The 14414-nt window shown below is 34.7% G+C and overlaps 1 protein-coding gene across 6 annotated transcripts in view; it reads left to right on the top strand.

The window, feature by feature from the left end:
* The window catches only part of RUNDC3B (RUN domain containing 3B), a 180677-nt gene that overhangs the window by 138331 nt on the left and 27932 nt on the right, over window positions 1–14414 (top strand). For 4 of the 6 annotated variants that reach the window (XM_036990695.2, XM_036990696.2, XM_036990694.2 and 1 more), the window contains one exon: window positions 12135–12281. The exons of the other annotated variants lie outside the window; for them this stretch is intronic. In XM_036990695.2, the coding sequence (XP_036846590.1) occupies window positions 12135–12281 (147 nt within the window). The remainder of the gene's footprint in view (window positions 1–12134; window positions 12282–14414) is intronic. 6 annotated transcript variants of the gene reach the window in all.

Here is a 14414-nt window from a genome sequence, read left to right as displayed (position 1 = left end):
GAGGTGAAGATTTTGTTGTTCTCTTTTCTCTCTGTTTTTGAGAGTATTATGAACTTGTTATAGATAATCATTTCTCTAATGTGAATTAGCTCATACAAGATTCATGAATAAGGGGATGATGTCGGAGTAGCGAAGAAGTCACCTTGAGTCTTGGTTGATTTTTCCTGGAGGTCACTGTTTCTCGACAAGTAACACCAGCAGAATGCAAAATGATACTAACACAGGCAAATTCTGCAAAGCCACCAATAGATGGCATGCTCTCACTGTCCTTAAAATTCTCACCAGCCATTTCCGGTTCTGCTTGGAGGTGCTTGTTTTGTACTTACCCCAGCTTTGTGCACTTTGTCCTTGCCTTCGTCGCAAGCCCAACCTCAGTAACCTCAGCCCTTCCTTACACCCTCTTTCTCCGTATGACTTACTTTGTTGTTGTAAAGTTACTGTAATATTTCTTTACTTTGGTAGGAATGTAACATTTTAAATAGGATTTTATTAAGAAAGTTTTATAAAGGTTTTATTAAGAAAGTTACTATTTTTCTTAGTGTTTTAGTTAGAATGTTGAACAGGTTTTGAGTTGTCAGCTCCTAACCGTATTCACATAAAGCCAGTTATTTTCAGTGTGATATTACAGAATATTTTATTTTGTTTCTGCATTGTAACAATTGCATATAGTCAGTGTGCTATCATATTCATTTTTCTTTCTTATGCTTAAAATTGTGCCATCTTTGTTTAATGGAAACCTTTTTATCATAATTCCTGTATCCTTTTGACATGACCCATTTGTCTTTGATAACTTTCTTGCTTTCTGTACAAGATAGCCCAACCTCATCTTGTATATTCTCTGCCTCAGACCTATGATCAACCATCCTCTAAGGATCCAGGGTTTACCTTATATTTTATAATGGAAGAGAAAATGAGGTATTTCATTTTTTTTTAAGTTCTAAATTACTCAATGTTTCTCTTTTTCAAAGGATACCATCAAGTTCTAAAGTGCAACCAGGGCTGAAAACCACTGCTTTTCTAAGAGACTTGGGTAGATTTGGGTTTAATTTTTTGGGCAAGAACACTTCATAGGTAAATAATTTATAGTTTTTAGATACTTGGTTCTCTTTTAGGCTTCTTCTTTCAAAATGTTTTATTTGAAGAGCTATATCTGTAAAGTAACACAAACTGAATCTTTATCCCATGACTATGTCTAAAATTAACAAAGAAACAAAAATGCACAAAGAACATTTTTATATTAAGATTATGCAGAAGTTGGTGTATTCACAAAACATATAACCATTTTCGAATTCTGGAAAACTTTAAATGAATAAAGAATAAATTCTTATTATTCCTCTTGGTACCAAACTGCTTTTGTAACTTCTGTCACACTTATTCTTGACAAATATTTATTGTAAATGTATGAAGAGCCAGGCCCTGTTCTGGGTGCTGGTGACTCAGGAATAAATAAAACCAGCCCTGACAGAGTTTACTTGCGTGGAGATCAGAGACCAACAGTAAACAAGTACCTTCTGAATGATGGTCCTGTTGTCCAGAGTTCTAAGAGAGTTTGAAGGTGGAATGTAACACCTTGCATTCCACGGCTTTCCCTTTCTGACTTTCAGTGCTCCCTACCTAGTCATTCCGCCCATCACCATAAAATTCAGCATGACTATAGTCATGATATATTAAAACTTCTGTTTTCATGAAGATTATAGCACAAGATTTTCTCAGTGTGCTATGTCGCAAATAGCACTGGAATTTATCCTAAGAACTATAGCATATAAGTCAGTAAGTGACAAGAGGAAAATAACAAAGGTTTGTTGAAGTGGTGTTAAGGCATTTTGCTAGACTCAGTCTCAAAACTTACCTCATAGCCCTGGGCTTTAAATGTATGGCCTTACCAAAATTGAATATCATTTCATATCACGGACTTCTGGGGTTACTTAAGAATATTTGGAATCAAAGGTATTAAATTGTAAGTACCATGGGTTATAATGCCTTATATATATATCAGCCGCTGAAGGTGTAACTTCATCATGAGCATCAGCACAGCCTCTGAGGTAAGTGAGAAAGAAGCAAAAGGAGACAGGATGGATAAACCATCAAGTTTGGAGACACAAGATAAAGAATCAAACAAATGAACAAAATAGTACCTTTAAATTGGCTAAGCAGTGCTATCTAAATACAGAGTTTGAGATCCTAGATCTTTTAAAAACTTGTAACAGTAGACTTGAACCTAATCTCTGAAAGGAAGGAAAGATACCAAACTGGAAATCTTATCTTTTTTGTTTAGAATAAATTAGAACATAATATTCGGAGCTCAAAAGAATATAGGATTTCATTTTTGAAGCCAGGGTAATCTGTATCTACAGAGAATCTGTTCGAGCAAGTTGAGAACAGAAGTGGAGGGAATCGTTGGAAACACCAGCATTTAAGGAATCAGTGGAAGACAAGACCTCCACTGAGAAAGACCAAGAAGGAAGAGCCAGAGAGATAATTGTTATTATTTTACAAGAGGATAAAAAAAAGCAAAACCTTTATATTATATTCACCTAGGAAGCATTAAAAAAAAAATACCGCTGCCTATGCTCCACCATCACAGAATCTCATTTCATTGATCCTAAATGAGACTTTGGGTACCATCATTTCTTAAATGCTTCCCCAGTTCTTCAAATATATAGTCAGGGTAGAGAACCATTGGACTAGAAATGTGTTTCTTGTGATGTTTAGCAAAGCTAAGTGATATTAACAGCAATTTAATTGCTTCCCTAAATATTAAAGCTATCTAGATGTTTTGTTATTTTAAGCAAGAAAAGATGTATTAGTATGTAATTTCCAGTAAATTGAAGTTTTCTGTATTTGTTATTTTCCCTTGCAGATTAAATTATTTTTCAAGGTGCTTTTTCCTTAAGATTCTGAGTTGTTCTTTAGATTTAGAAAAGTCCATAGCTTATCTTGATAATGATAAAATTTGCTGTTTTATAATTGTAAGTCTGGGAAAAGGAAATCCCGGGGCAAAATACCTCTAAAAACCAAAATCAGTCAAAGGGAGAAATAAAGTTTAAAACCCGTTTATTGCTTACAAAACTGCAGTCTAGCCCATCTTTCTCTCCTGCTTAAGCAGCCACAACACCGGCCCTACTCCTCATCCCTCAGGTACAGATAAGCCCTCTGTTGCCCAGCTAATCACCCATTGATATGAAGATGAACTTCTCCACCCCTGAGGAATGATGCAAATGAACTAAAGCCATACTTCTTTCCACCTCTGAATGCCTATTGATATGCAGATATACTAAAGCCAGGTGAGATATTCTGGAAATGTTTCAATTTTACCCGCAATAGTTGAGCATTTCTTCATTCTACTTACGTTTATTGAGCATCGCTTCTGTCCTAGATGCTGGGTTTAGTACTAAGACTGCAGATGGTTTTGTTCTAGTTCTTGCCATTAAAGCACTTACAGAGGACACAGACATAAACACTAAAAGCAACAAATTGTCACAAGTTGCTATGATAGAGGTGTGTGTGGGATACAGTGGGAAACAGGTTTCATTAAAGGAGCATGAACTAGGGAGGATTTGGGAGGTGGTGATGCTGATACTAAATTTAATTGTGTTAGACTTTTGATAGATAAATATGGGAAGAGAGGCCCTCCAGGCAGAGAAAACAACAAAAGCAAAAACACAGAGGTTAAAGAGTCCAGCAAATACAGGAAACTGCATGGTGGCTCCTTGTTATGCAAACATGGAGGGAAAAGTGTGTGTGTGTGTGTGTAGGGTGGGACAGGTAGGTGAGAAAGGGGTTTGTATGTTATGCTAAAGAGCACTGTGTAGTTACAAATATCAAATCAGATTTCTATTTTAGATAAGACTTTAAAATAATATATGTAAACAAACACTTATTGAGTACCTACTTTGTCCCAGGAACTATGCTAGATACTGTGAATTTAAACATGAGTAAGATAACCTTGAGAGTAAGTTGACTGACTAAATGCCTAACATCTAAATGATGTGATGAGCATATAGGAACATGTATATATATATGCACAGTAATAAAAGTATATCCACTTTACAAAAGTAGCACAGTAACTGGTCCAGAGAAAGCATCACTCAGAAGTTTGTATTTGAATAGGGCTTTTCGGAGTTCTCTAGGTAACCAAGAAGAAGAAGAGAAAAAGGTTAGTCTAGGTAAAGGGAAAAGCACATATGGAAACATGGGTACAAAACATTGTATGAGGAGGATCAGTGTAACAAAATGTTAAAGTATTATTAAGAACAAACAGGTTTTCTGGGAGCATTGAAAAATTTTTTATTGGAACTGTATATTTTTACCTGAGATGAGCCTCTATTAAAAATTTAAATTCATGTAAAATACTTCACATTATTAGGGGGAGTGTTAAACATATCCTTCTTGATGGCTTATATTCATGTGACAAATTCTCACAAGCTGCTGAATCTTAGCAGATTACTTAATGGACAACCTGGATGTGAATGCTCTTTTAAAAAGAGACAGTAAATAACAGTGCATTTTTACTAAATTTGTTTTTCTTTAAAAACAATGAAAAACAAATTTCCCTCCTGATAAGGTATAAAGGATTCACAATGAAGTATCTTTGATGTTTACAGTCAATCTAGAGTCTTAGTGTGCTGTATTGTTCTGTACTTAGTTAAGATAAGCTAACAATAATCATGTGAAGAATAATTATAAACCTAGTAAAACTAAATTGTTGGTGACAAATTATATACTTTGTATGTATCGCAAATTATATATTGAAAAGGTAAAAGAATTTCAGGCTTTAGCTAAGTTACATAGAACAAGTTGTATTCATTTAATGTTTCTTTCAAGTCAAGGAGGAATTAATACTGAGTTATTTTTCCTTTGAAAAATAAAATAGCTCTTTGAACCTTAACTGAAAGCTGTCCTGTTTTGTGTCAGGCTGTTTCACAGGAGAGCTGGACTCCATATTTCATAGAGAAGTCTTGTGTTTATAAATCCAGTTATTTTGAACTTACACATATTCAGCAAAAATGCTCAGGTCAGACAATTTAGTGTATATTCAAATAATTCATGGAATAATTGATAATTTTGGCACATATTTCAATATAGTTACTTATAAAAAAAATCAAACTCTACTTTCAAATTATTTATTTTCATTTGCCAAGTAAAAGAACTTCATACAAACAGCAAGACAAAGATTCTTCAAGGATATAAAAGCCAATTGTTGGGAGTGGTGAAATATAATGAGAGGAGAATTTAAGTTGTACTTTCTGAACTCCCTCTTTTGAGTATGTTTATTATGAAAAAATATAATCACATGTTTTTCAGTTGTTTCTTCACATATTTTAAATGTATCTTCCATTGCCCACCAAAATATTGATATTAGTTGTATATATATTTTCAATTTTCATGAAGATGATGTCTGCAAAATACTAAATTAAGTTGGGCCTAAGTAGTGAAAAAATACTAAATAACTTTAAAAGTGCATTACAGAAAGTGTTTTTGTATGCAAATGAGTTGTTAGCAACTTAAAATAGGAAGTTTTAACTACAAGATATTCTATTCAAGATGCAAGCTAACCACAAAGAACATACCTGTAATAGAAGCAGGAAAAGATAAAAAGAAAGCAAATCACTACAATAAATAATTAAATAATGAAGGCAACAAGAAAGGAAGAGAGGGACGAAACAACTCCAAAACAGACAAAAAATTAACGGAATGGCAAGAGTAAATTCTCACTCATCAGCAATTACTGCAAATGGACTCAACTCAGCAATCAAAAGGCATAGAATGACTGAATGGATTAAAAAACAAGATCCAGGGATATGCTGTCAACAAGAGATTAACACATAGGCTGAAGATTGAAAAAGATATTTCATGCAAATGGAAAATAGAAGACAGCATGTATCTATATTTACATCAGACAAAATAGACTTTAAAAAAGTATCTAGAGACAAAGTTATTATACAGTAATATATGGGTCAGTTCAAAAGAAAGATGCAACAATTTTAAGTATATATACACCCAAAATCAGAGTACCTAAATATATAAAGTAAATAAAGACAATAAAAAAAACTGTTGGGATGAATAAACAAGTTCAGTAAAGTTGTAGGATACCAACCAAATCAGCATACAAAAAACAATTATGTTTCTATATATAAAGAACAAAATATCTAAAATGTAGATTTAAAAAACAATCCTACTTACAATAGCAGCAAGAATAAATACTTAGGAATAGACTTAACCAAAGAAGTTAAATGTATGTACACTGAACATTTTCAAGCATTGATGAAAGAAATTAAAGAAGACACAGGTAAATGGACATCCTTTGTTCATGGGTTGGAAGAATTAATATTGTTAAAATATCCATAATACCCAAAGCAATATACATATTCAGTGGAATCTCTATCACAATCCAATGGCATGTTTTGCAGAAATAGAAAATCCTAAAATTCATATGGAACCACAAAAGACTCCAAGTAACCAAAGCAATTTTGAGAAAGAAGAAAAGAGCTGGAGGCATCACATTTCCTGATCTCAAAATATATTAAAGATTTACAATAATCAAAACAGTTATGGTACTGGCATTAAATTAGACATATAGATAATTGAAACAGAATAGAGAGCCCAGTAATAAATCCACACTTCTACAGTTAACTGATCATTGATAAGGGAAATAAACACACTAGAGACAGGATAGTCTCTCCAATAAATTGTGCTGGTAAAACTGGACATCCACAGACAGAGGAATTAAACTGTTAACAAAAATCAACTCAAAATAGATTAAAGACCTAACTGTAAGACCTGAAACTACAAAACTACTAGAAGGAAACATGGGCAAGTAGCTTCTTGACATTGTTCTGGGTAATGATTTTTTGGATAATGACACCAACAGCACAGACAGCAAAAGCAAAAATAGAAAAATGGGATTGCATCAAACAAAAGGTTCTGCATAGTAAAAGAAACAGACAACAGAGTGAAAAGGCAGCCAACCTACAAAATGGAAGAAAATACTTGCAAATCTATCTGATACAGAGTTAATATAGAAAACATACAAAAGGGATTCAAACAATAGCAAAAAAATAACCCAATTGAAAAATGGGCAAAGGGTTTAAGTAGACATTTCTCCAGTGAAGACATAGAAATGGTCAACAGGTAAATGAAAAGATCCTCAATTTCAGTAATTATCTGAGAAATGCAAATCACAATCACAATGAGATACCACCTCACACCTGTTATAATGTCTCTTACCAGAAATGCATTAGATGACAAGTGTTGGCAAGGATGTGGGAAAAAGGAAACCCTTGTTCCTGTTGATGGGAATGTAAATTGGTGCAACCACTATGAAAAACAGTATGGAGGTTCCTCAAAAAGTTAAAAATAGAACTATCTTATGATCCAGCAATCCCACTTCTTGGTATTTATCCAAAGGATGTGAAATCAGGAACTCAGAGATACCTGCACGTTCATGTTAATTTTAGTATTACAATAGTCAAGATGTGGAAGTAACTTCAGTGACCAACGATGGATGATGGATGAGTAAAAGGCAATATATATAAAGACCCTGTGTATGTACACACATACACACACAACAGACTATTATTCAGCCTTAAAACAAGGAAATCCTGCCATATGTAACAAAATGGATGAATGTGGAGGACATTATGCTAAGTGAAATAAACCAGATGCAGAAACACAAGCACTGCATGACCTCACTTAATATGTGGAATCGAATATAGTCCAAGCACAGAACAAGAGGGTAAAATGGTTGGTACCAGGGCCTAGGGAGATGTTGGTAAAGGGGTATACAGTTTCAATTATGGAAGATGAGTAAGTTTTAGAGATTTAATGTACAACAGTATGACTAATAGTTAACATTATTGTATATATTTGAAATTTTCTAAGAGGAAAGATCTTAAATGTTCTCATATGCAGAAATTGTCAGTTCTACCTCATTAAAGCTGGGGGGATTGAATTATGTTTTTTGTAGCCAAATTCTTGAATAATTCCTATTGAGAATCTGAAGAAAAAGTAGCTGTCTAGCAGTTTAGAGATAGATACCACTGGAAAATTCTAAAATGATGTAATATACTATTAAAGTGTGATAGATACATAAATATGCTATTAAAGTGTGATAGATAGATTATTGCTATTATTGCTGATTTTCCATTAGTGTAGCTTTAAAATTATTACCTTAATGAGAGAATGTTAAATTGTTAATGAGAGGCTTGTAGATGCAAGTGAGAAGTAGAATCTATCTCATGTAGAATTTTTTAGATTAGTTCCATAACAATAGCATTGGCTAGAGTTTTAATTAAAGTTGAATGCTGAATTTCACGTATTTTTACCTTTAATTGCCCCTGACTTTTTGTTAAGGAAAAACAGTAATTGATGAGTAATTTAACATTAATCTATTTTTTTAAGCTCAGCCTAATGAGAAAAATAGCTTCATTTTTCATATTAACATCAGTTAGATTACCTTTGAGTAGGCCTACATGTTAACTAGGTGTATTGTGCTTGTTTCATGGTAAGTATCACAATTCTTTGATCATAAATAGTCACAACCAACTCTTAAGCACAAATGGAACTCATTAACTGATGTCAGCAACTCATGGAGTGGGTAGGAAAACCAGAAAAGCAGGCCTGAAAAGAGGTAGTCTGAGATACTTCAGAGGGTTGGGAAGTGGGAACTTAAGGAATGTTTCTGCTGGTACATTTTGGTCAGGACTCCACTGCTAGAATGAATACAGTGCTTTGTCTATTTATTATTCTAAATAGACTAGTCAAGATTCAAATTCAGGGATGGGATTTTCAACCTCTCTTAATTTACTTACCTTTCCCCTAGTACTGGAGTGGTGACAGAAAGGGCTTACACAAGGATCCTCCAGGAACCTTTCCTTTTCATAGTGGCAATGACAATGTCATTTCTTCACAGATGCACATTTGCCTTTCTTGTATTCTTCTCTGAGTATCTCATGCAAGCCAATTATGACATTGGAGTTGTTTTCTAGTGACCCCAGAGAGAGGGAATATGTGTAAGAAAAAAATCTGGTAAGACATCCCAAAATAATGGTGTTTACTGTTGTAATAGATTCTCTGGACAAAAGATGCTGCTTTACACGATTTTTCTGTCAATCTTAGTTTAATACTTTTTAAACACTATTTTTGTAAAAACCAGTATTAAAGTACCTTCAAAGTCCTTTTGAAAATTTTCATTCCTTTCCACTGAAATAAATTATTGCAACTAGCCTAAAAGTATATCTTAATGTGATACATTCTCATAGTCTTCTGCTTGTTTCACTTCTGGTATTCCATTCTGAGACAGAATCTAGTCTTGTGGACATAGTAGACTAAATATTTTTAAATGCATACAGATATCCTGTAAAATCAGAAATATTCAGAGGAAGCCTGTTGGAGGCATATTAATGGGATTATTCCATTAGAATCATGGTAGCAACCAGAGGTGGTGTGCAGGCTGATTTTCTCTACGGCAGGATTGTCTTGCCAGCATACTGCTAACTATCTGACAGCTGCAATAGGACTGTTGCTTTTAAAAATTAGTGGCTGGCACATATTGCTTTCCTGCTTCTGCACCGATGACTCAGAACCTTGGTACCCTAAAGTCATGGACTTCTGCTTGAGGATGCAGGTTGGCTAGGTGATATATTCTTTTTTTATTTTGGTATCATTACTCTACAATTACATGAGGAACATAATGTTTACTAGACTCCCCCCATCACCAAGTTCCTCCCACATTCCCCATTGCAGTCACTGTCCATCAACGTAGCAAGATGTTGTAGAATCACTACTTGTCTTCCTGTGCCACACAGTCCTCCCTGTGCCTCCCCCAACATTATACATGCTAATCATAATGCCCCCTTTCTTCCCCCCTCCCGCCCTCATTGCTCCCTTCCCACCCATCCTCCCCAGTCCCTTTCCCTTTGGAAACTGTTAGTCCATTCTTGGGTTCTGTGAGTCTTCTGGTGTTTTGCTCCTTCAGTTTTTCCTTTGTTCTTATACTCAACAGATGAATGAAATCATTTGATACTTGTCTTTCTCTGCCTGGCTTATTTCACTGAGGATAATATCCTCTAGCTCCATCCATGTTGTTGCAAATGGTAGGATTTGTTTTCTTCTTATGGCTGAATAATATTCCATTGTGTATATGGACCACATCTTCTTTATCCATTCATCTACTGATGGACACTTAGGTTGCTTCCATTTATTGACTATTGTGAATAGTGCTGCGGTAAACATAGGGGTGCATTTGTCTTTTTCAAACTGGGCTGCTGTGTTCTTAGGGTAAATTCCTAGGAGTGGAATTCCTGGGTCAAATGGTATCTCTATTTTGAGCTTTATGAGGAACCTCCATACTGCTTTCCACAATGGTTGAACTAGTTTACATTCCCACCAGCAGTGTAGGAGGGTTCCCCTTTCACCACATTCTCACCAACATTTTTTGTTTGTCTTTTGGATGGTGGCGATCCTTACTGGTATGAGGTGATATATCATTGTGGTTTTAATTTGCATTTCACTGATGACTAGTGATGTGGAGCATCTTTTGATGTGTCTGTTGGCCATCTAAATTTCTTCTTTGGAGAAGGGTCTATTCAGATCCTCTGCCCATTTTTTAGTTGGGTTATTTGCTTCTTGTTTGCTGAGGTGCATGAGCTCTTTGTATATTTTGGATGTCAATCCCTTATCAGATATGTCATTTATGAATATATTCTCCCATACTGTAGGATGTCTTTTTGTTTTACTAATGGTGTCCTTTGCTGGGCAGAAGCTTTTTAGTTTGATATAGTCCCACTTGTTCATTTTTGCTTTTGTTTCCCTTGCCCGGGGAGATATGTTCATGAAGTTGTTCAGGGTTATATACAAGAGAGTTTTGCCTATGTTTTTTTTCCTAAGATTTTTATGGTTTCATGGCATACATTCAGGTCTTTGATCCATTTCAAATTTACTTTTGTGTATGGGGTTAGACAATGATCAAGTCTATTCTCTTACATGGAGCTGTCCAGTTTTGCCAACAGCAGTTGTTGAAGAGGCTGTCATTTCCCCATTGTATGTCCATGGCTCCTGTATCGTGTATTAATTGACCATATATGTTTGGGTTAATATCTGGAGTCTTTATTCTGTTCCACTGGTCGGTGGGTCTGTTCTTGTGCCAGTACCAAATTGTCTTGATTACTGTAGCTTTGTAGTAGACCTTAAAGTTGGGAAGTGAGATCCCCCCTGCTTTATTCTTCCTTCTAAGGATTGCTTTGGCTATTTGGGGTCTTTTTTGGTTCCATATGAATTTTAAAATGCCAAAGATGTAAAAAGATTTGAAATCTTTTTTAAGAGGTGCCTAAGGCCTTTGGAAACAGAATTCTGCTTTTAAATTACCTTTAACCACCAGTTCAAATGTTGAAGTAGTCATGTGACAATGATCAGTTTGTGAAGCTGAAATTTCAGGAAATAAAAACAAAAAAAACATTTATTTGCAAATTGTTATTAATGAGTAACAGGTCTACAAAAATGAAAGGAAACCATGAGTTTTTATAAAAGTTTCATAATTGAAATATTTCCAATGAATTATATTGTTCAGTGTAAATTGTCATTTATTTAATTATATTCATCAAGATTTATAGTAATCGCTTCTACCAAAAATAATTACAGGACCCTCGTGGATTTTTCATTTTTTCATTTTCTGCATTTAATTTTATTTCTGTTTTGTTGTTTTTTTGAACTTAATTACTTTATTAATAGATGGAATTTAGAAGATGGAAAATCATACACATGGAATCTTTATTTCCTTTCACATTTTAACTGACAGCTAATAACCTGTAACTTAAGATATCATTGTCTTTTTCATTAAGATGTAAAGTGAAGCTTGAGTTCTTTAATCCTTTAGTAATATCTTTATGGAAAAGATAGGAAGTCTGAATTTCACAAGCAGTGATTTGTTGTAGCCTGCTGAGAAAGAATGAAAAACACATATTGTAGGAAACAAAACATCATAGCCCCAACTAGCTTTCTGTAGTTCTGTTCACAATCTGCTAAAAAGACAAAGCTCTTAAAAAGATGAATTTTGGGGGCCTAAATTGATACCATTAGGTTCTTCTGCCATTGCAGAACAATGAAGACAAAAGCACTCACCATCTTAATATTCACAGGACTGTGCTAAAGAATAATGATTTAAGATCAAGACAAGAGTTAACTGCCCACCTCACCAACCAGTGGCCTTCCCCAGGAGCTCTGGATGTCAATGCTGTTGCCTTGGATACGTTGCTTTACCGAAAACACAATAAACAGTGGTATGAGTAAGTGTAATACTTTTTTTTCCAACTAATTGCAAATTTAGTTGTACCAAAACATTTAGCAGTCCACTTGGTTTCTTAGCTGTTCTGAATTCGTTATTAGATTAAGTCAAGAATAGGATTTAAGACTACTTTAGCTTGGTAAAGTTAGATTAAGGCGGTTCATATGGAATGTTTTGAAGCCAAGGCACCCTGCGGACGTAAAATACCTAAGGAATTCTTTCACAGTATTGTACCAGCCATCTACTTCTTCTTCAGGTCACCTTCAGCCAGTCCTTCAGTTAAGTCTGTAAATTCGTATTTAATGAGCCATCTGCTTTTGAATTCTAGTTTTGTATTTGCCTTTGGATAATTTTCCTCATAGTTAGGAAACACAAAATCCTGTCTCATGAAAGGATAGAAAGATATTTCCTTGTTCTTGGTGGAACTGAAAGAGTTTTGTTCATTTCAATAAATACAATTTTTGGAGACTATTAAAGATGTCATCAGTCCACCTATGGGCCCCAAGATCCTCTTCCTATCTCTTTGTCATGTTCAAGACTATTTTATTTAGTCTTAGTGTCCCAGTGTTGAAAGAGCTACGAAATCTTAGGCTGTCTTCCTTTAGGAAGTCTTCATTTTGGAACTTGTAAATTGTATTACCTTGGTTTTTAACCACTTTCCCTTCTTGATGTATTTTTCATTATCTTTATCTTCCTATCTTCAGTTAGTTTTCTGATTATTTTCCCCCTGTCCCTCTCTATTCCCTTCTATTCTCTCTCTCCATTTCCTCACTTTTCCCTCCTTTCTGTTCTCTCTCTCCCCTTTCTTTCCTCTCTTTTCTCTTCCCTCCTTCCCTCCTCCTCTTTTTTTGCTTCTCTCTGCTCTTTTTAGAGCCCTTGCTTTTAAATCTCACTGGTAGAGCAGTAACCCTCTATCTGTGCTGCTTAGGGTGCCTCTCACTAGGTAATTAGTCAACATTTCTATAAGGAATGTTTCAGCACAGACATAATTTCCACCTGCTTTACTCTATAGTTCTACCTATTTATCAAAGGTAGAACTCAAAATAAATTTGACTTTTTGTTACTAAAAAGTTGCTAGGGGCTTTAATGCCTTTTTTGTTTGTTCTCATCAATTGTTAGAGATAAGCAGGGAAAAGTAAGCAGACTGTTTATAGAATAAATCAATAGAACTCTCTTCAACAGCTACTAAACCATGCTGCTTGGTATGATTCTAGATGACTGAGTGTTTCATGGATTAGGATTTAGTTTCCTTATATACTCTTATAAAAGTTACAAAAAACTAAAATAATCTTATGCTGGTATATAGTTTTACCTTTCTATGGCATATTTAATTAATAGAAGAATGTTAGTTGATTTGTATTTCTAATTCATGGTTGAAAAACTAAATCTGTAGCAGTACTTGGTACATTTGCCTACATAGAACATATGACACACACTTGCTTTGTTAACCGCAAAAATACTATAACATTAAATCTGACAGTTAAAAGACTAATAATCATGCCTTTTTATTGAAACATCCATCTTGTCACTTTAGATAGTGGGAGGTAAATATTGTAGCTAAAAAACACATGTACCCCTGCCTGCCTGTGCAGCTATCTATTTAGGAAGCAGGAGTCTACGTGGAAGGTCTATTTCTAGTTTACCTTTGCATGCAATAATAGTGACTGGTTTTTACAAGGTACTGTAGCTACAGCGAAAGTAATTGAAGTCACAGAAAAGAAAGCAGTGAAGCTGTCTCTTTAGCATAGATCCAGACTGTTACTCCATTAGCTTAAGAAGGGACACTTTTCCTTTCCAGCATCATCCTTTAATCTAGCCTGACCAAATGTTGGAATTACTTTTAGGTGGCTCTGTTACTGATATCCCTGTACAGAGAATGTGCATTAGGGTGTAGGATGGAGATTGCTAGACCTAGAGTTGAAAGTCAAGACTTACAAGTAGCCCCTGCTGCTTACTTGCTGGGTAACTCTAAGCAATACTCCCTCTTCTTACTTTTTGTTTCTGCACATGTAATACTGGGGATATGCCTATTTAAACAGAATTACAAAGGTTAAGTGACGTAATAAATTGGCATTTAAAAAGCTTCTCAGTGAAACTTTATACATATAATCATTATCTTTATTCTCATATAATC

Source organism: Manis javanica, chromosome 6 (assembly GCF_040802235.1).
Source record: "Manis javanica isolate MJ-LG chromosome 6, MJ_LKY, whole genome shotgun sequence".
Lineage (NCBI taxonomy): Eukaryota > Metazoa > Chordata > Mammalia > Pholidota > Manidae > Manis > Manis javanica.
The sequence above is the reverse complement of the archived record's forward strand: the minus strand, read 5'-3'. Positions and strand labels throughout refer to the sequence as shown.